General features: G+C 40.6%; 2 protein-coding genes across 2 annotated transcripts; both read left to right on the forward strand.

Moving 5' to 3' along the window:
• The first annotated feature begins 746 nt into the window (after positions 1-746).
• Positions 747-1237, forward strand: LOC113339629 (glycine-rich cell wall structural protein 1.0-like). Its single transcript, XM_026584869.1, has 2 exons — positions 747-916; positions 1018-1237. Exons 1-2 carry the CDS (start codon positions 747-749, stop codon positions 1235-1237), a joined length of 390 nt encoding a protein of 129 aa, XP_026440654.1.
• Positions 1238-1666: 429 nt separating this feature from the next.
• Positions 1667-2528, forward strand: LOC113339630 (myozenin-1-like). Its single transcript, XM_026584870.1, has 3 exons — positions 1667-1889; positions 2035-2228; positions 2328-2528. Exons 1-3 carry the CDS (start codon positions 1667-1669, stop codon positions 2526-2528), a joined length of 618 nt encoding a protein of 205 aa, XP_026440655.1.
• The last annotated feature ends 2820 nt before the right edge of the window (positions 2529-5348 follow it).

Raw genomic sequence — 5348 nt, forward strand, 5'->3', positions numbered from 1 at the left:
CATTTGAAATTGTGAGAACTGATATATTGAATAAATGGATAAATTTCCATTCTCAACTGGCTGGTACTGATCAGTGAAAAATATTATGTATCACAGTCAAGGTGAAGTCTGGGTCCTAAAGTTTAAATTGAATTGGAGAAATGTCGATGCATTCTAGTTTGTGTGTTTGCTAAAGGCGAGTGCCGGTAATTATTAGGACGGGTATACCAACGCAAAAATTCAATAGCCAAACTTATTTTATTTTACATGGATTATGGGTGTTCTCTTGGACGGGACATAATTAGTGTATAAGTGCCAGCTGAATAAATCAAATGACAAAGGTCTTTTGAACCTTTCTTATATTAAATGAGAAAACTTTATTAATAAGATAAAATTGCAATGGTGCATGCTTACGTACGACCGATATGATACAAACACCTGAACATATCAATCGATATTCAAAGAGAATAAACGAAGTACAGACTAAACAAACAAACTGAAGTCCATGTTGGTTGTTGCCGCATGTTGGTTACTCCAGTTGCAGCCATCTTGCTAATTAGTACCAGGATAATAGTCTAACTACATAATCATCCACTATATTGCAGCGAATAATAATGAACCAGAATCATCGTATGGAGTTGGCGACATTGATGGCTCTGGTGCTAACACATACTTGCATGGTTTCTGACCTGGTACTTGCATAGTAAACTCTACGGGACAACAAGGGCTAGGACAGGGAGGCGGTGGTGGATAAGGTGGTGAAGGAGATGGGGGAGTTGATGGAGGTGGGGCTGAGGGTGAAGGTGAAGGTGATGGAGGTGGGGGTGATGGAGAAGGGGAAGGTGGCGACGGTAAAGGTGGTGGAGGTGATGGGGACGGAGGAGGTGGCGAGGGTGATGTCACGGTTGCACAACAACATTGACATGAAAATCGATCGGTATTTGTTGGTAAACATTGGCTCTTTTCTAGTAAACTTCCGGATAGAGAACATCCTCTTTGACATCTACTTTCACAAATGTTACAATCTGTGATTGTTAGATTTAGTGGTTCCACATTACAAAAAGGAGGAGGAGGTGATGGGGATGGAGGTGGTGTTGAAGGTGGACTTGGTGGTGGCGATGACGGTGATGGAGGTGGGGATAAGGGTGAAGGGGGTGGAGGTGGTGATGAAGGAGATGGGGGCGAGGGTGAAGGTGGTGGAGGTGATGAAGAAGGAGGAGGTGGCGAGGGTGGTGTAACGGTTGCACAACAACATTGACATAAAAATCGATTGGTATCTGTTGGTAAACATTGGCTCTTTTCTAGTGAACTTCCGGATAGAGAACATCCTCTTTGACATCTACTTTCACAAATGTTGCAATCTGTGATTGTTAGATTTAGTGGTTCCACATTACAAAAAGGAGGAGGAGGTGATGGGGATGGAGGTGGTGTTGAAGGTGGAGTTGGAGGTGGCGATGACGGTGATGGAGGTGGGGATAAGGGTGAAGGTGGTGGAGTTGATGGAGGAGGAGACAAGGGCAAGGGTGAAGGTGGTGGAGGTGATGAAGATGGAGGAGGGGGCGAGGGTGGTGTTACCCCTGCACAACAACATTGACATAAAAATCGATTTGTATCTTTAGGTAAACATTGGCTCTTTTCAAGTGAACTTCCATATGCAGAACATCCTCTTTCACATCTACTTACACAAATGTTGCAGTTCGTGATTATTAGGTTCAGTGGCTCCACATTACAAAAAGGAGGAGGTGGTGATGGGGTTGGAGGTGGTGATGAAGGTGTACTTGGTGGTGATGGAAATAGTGATGGAGGTGGTGGTGTGGGTGAAGGTGTTGGAGGTGATAGAGGGGGTGTGGGTGAAGGTGAAGGTGAAGGTGAAGGTGGAGGAGGTGATAACGATGGAGGAGAGGGCGAGGGTGGTGTCACGACTGCACAACAACATTGACATAAAAATCGATCGGTATTTGTTGGTAAACACTGGCTATTTTCTAATGAACTTCCGGATACAAAACATCCTTTCTGACATCTATTTTCACAAATGTTACAATCTGTGATCGTTAGGTTTAATGGTTCCACATTACAAAAAGGAGGAGGAGGTGATGGGAATAGAGGTGGTGACAAAGGTTGACTTGGTGGTGGTGGTGATGCTGATGAAGGTGGGGGTGAAGGTGAAGGTGGTGGAGATGATGGAGGTGGCGAGGGTGGTGGTAGGGTTGCACAACAACATTGACATAAAAATCGATCTGTACCTGTTGGTAAACATTGATTTTTTTCCAGTGAACTTCCAGATAAGGAACATCCTCTTTGACATCTACTTTCACAAATGCTACAATCTGTGATTGTCAAATTCAAAGGTTGAACATCACAAAAAGGAGGAGGAGGTGGTGGAGATAGAGGAGGTGGTGATGGAGGACTTGGTGGCGGTGGTGAGGGTGAAGGTGGTGGAGGTAATGGAGATGGAGGAGGTGGGGACGAGGGTGATGGTGGAGGAGGTGACACAGGTGGAGGTGGGGGAGAGGGTGAAGGTAAAGGTGGAGGAGGTGATGGAGATTTAGGTGGTGGTGGTGAAGGTGATGGTGGGGGTGGTGATGGAGGTGGAGGTGAAGGTGGAGGAGGGTGATGGTGATGGAGGTGGAGGTGAAGGTGGAGGTGGAGGAGGGGATGGTGGTGGTGGTGATGGAGGTGGGGGTGAAGGTGGAGGAGGTGATGGTGGGGGTGGTGATGGAGGTGGGGGTGAAGGTGGAGGAGGTGGTGGGGATGGAGGAGGCGGGCTACAACAACACTCGCATGTTATCAATGCAGAAGACCCTGGTGGTTTTGTTGCACAATATAAGTTTGTATTAACAAGATTCCTGTTTTCACATGCTTCCTCGCAACTACCAGCACATTGGCTGCATCGTGGGTTTCCAACATAAAAGGAAATCTCTTCGTACGAGTTTCCTTCAGCTTGACATATATCCTTTATTACGGACGTATATATTGATGACAAGGCCTTATGTTGGGTTAATGTAGACGGAAGAGAAAGTGATGACGCAGATGATATTGTGTCTGTCTCTGGAAGTGCTTGACAACAGCATTTGCAGTCTACATAAGGTCTTTTTACGAATAAACCAGTAGACTTAATTTCGCAAACATCTCTAACAGCCGATCTGCCGATCTTAGAGCATATAATCTCACATTGGTTTGTACACCAACCACAATCCTCCATGTCTGAAGGTGATTTGTATTGGCCATAGACTTCTCCTGTCATGCATTGTGAAGATGCAACCTCTGCATAGTAAAACGATCAACATAAACCATTAAACACAACCCTTATTAAAGACAAATAACAAGTAGGAACTAACCACAACAGTATAGACAACAACTTATACGATTAAATGATATAAAGACGTAGTATTATTTTGCCTTATGTAAGGCTTGTGAATACTTACGTGAATAGGCAGACAAAGCAAGTATTGAAAAGAGGAAAACCCTCGAAGGCATCATGGTGATCATTATGATCTTAGTAATGAGATACCCACTTAGGTTTTGGGGTGGATTTATGTGATCAATCAACCGGTCTATTTATAGAACAGAAGTTGTACAACTTAACTGCCCACTTAGATCTACAGGAGTACGTAACTCCAAATTATTTTGGTTATGGTGTTAATTTTTTTAATCAACATGCCAGAGTTCTGCAGATTAAAATGCAATTAAACTGAGAATCAAAACAAAAAACAGCAAATTGGAGATTTGTTTTACTACATAAAATTCATTTCTATATTTCCGTCGTTTCTAATCGTGTATTTGATTTTACTGAATTAGTCATTTCTCTAATCAGTAAATATATGATCTATCTTCTATGTGGAAGCTTAAACATATACTCCCTCAGTCCCATTAATAAGTGATCTAGTTACTTTTAGATTTTGTCCCACCATTAAGTGACCTATGTCACTAAACAAGGAGATATTTATAAAATTATCCTTTTAATTGATTATAAGAAATATACATAATTTGATAGTCATGTTTATATTCGTTACGTAAGTGTTTTAAAATGCTTTTCAACGGTATAAAGTTTACGAAAAACCGTGGTATAGTTTAAGAGATAAATCATTTCAAAGTTTTACAAGTTATTATGCATAAGGGCATGATGGTAAAAAGTGCTTAAAAATACTTTTTTCCTTATTTGCCTTAAAAACTGTGCAAATTTGAACTAGGTCACTTAATAGTGGGACGGAGGGAGTATTACCATATTGGAAGGAAGAGGGTGAGATAGAAATCGAAAAATGGGTCATTTGTCCAAATATTTTTAAATCACGGTTCAAATGGACGAGTAAAAAATAGTTTGGGTGAAATGGCCAAAAAAATAGTAAGGATGAAACTGGTTTCATCCTAGCTTAAATTTGAAAAAATAGCAAGGATGAAACTGGATACATCCTGTGTAAATTAAAAATAAAAAAAAATATTTTAAAATGGGCACGATGAAACTGGTTACATCCTGCCTATTTTTACATTTTTGTCCATTTAAACAGTATCAAAATCTAACTGTCCATTTTACCCAGGAATTGTTGATTTTGGTCTTTTTAACCAATTTTGTGGATAGAAATGGCAGGCCAGGGGGCCATGCCCAAGTTAACCCATGTTTGAGGCTTTTGAGAGAGAATTAGATTGCACTTTTATCAGATAACGTTTTAAGATTCCACCTATTTGCCACCCACATTTTTCCTATTTGCCACCCACATTTTTCAAATTTTTAAAAATAGTTATACTTTTCAATTCTATTTTTCCTATTTACCACCTATTTAAAAATCAAATTTAATTTGACTAGAACTCTCACCATTCCTATTTGTTTTCTTTCCATTAATCTTGGTTTTCATCCTTAAAAAACCATTAAAAAAGTCTTAATCCTTGGTTAGAATTTGTGTTAACATGATTATCATCTAAGGATAGATGGGTAATCATGCGTGTCTTGAGAAAAAAATGCCAGGAGTACGTTTCTTTTAATTGTAGCTACGTTCTGCTATCAGTATGCCGGTTCAATAGCATCAAATAAAATTATCATCATGACTCCTTGCCAATTTGTCTTTCCCTCCTTCACTCCTTGCTAATTTATCTTTCCCTCCTTGCTACCAAAATTCTTCAACTGTGTTCTTTGAGAACTAATTAGTTTCATGGATCCAAACATGGATTATCGTGTTGCCAAACATGAATACTACAGCCACTCCCAGTCGGCCGGAACTGGACGATTAAAGATCAGAAACTATTTTTATTCAAATCATTTCTTAGTAGCCAGGAACGGGAACGGGGACGGGAGCGGGAACGGGAACGTGAATCGTAAAATTTTCAAAAAATGAAACTCGGGAAACGACTTGGGAACGTAAATTATAATTTTTTAG

The sequence above is a fragment of the Papaver somniferum genome, unplaced genomic scaffold (assembly GCF_003573695.1).
Source record: "Papaver somniferum cultivar HN1 unplaced genomic scaffold, ASM357369v1 unplaced-scaffold_21, whole genome shotgun sequence".
NCBI lineage: Eukaryota > Viridiplantae > Streptophyta > Magnoliopsida > Ranunculales > Papaveraceae > Papaver > Papaver somniferum.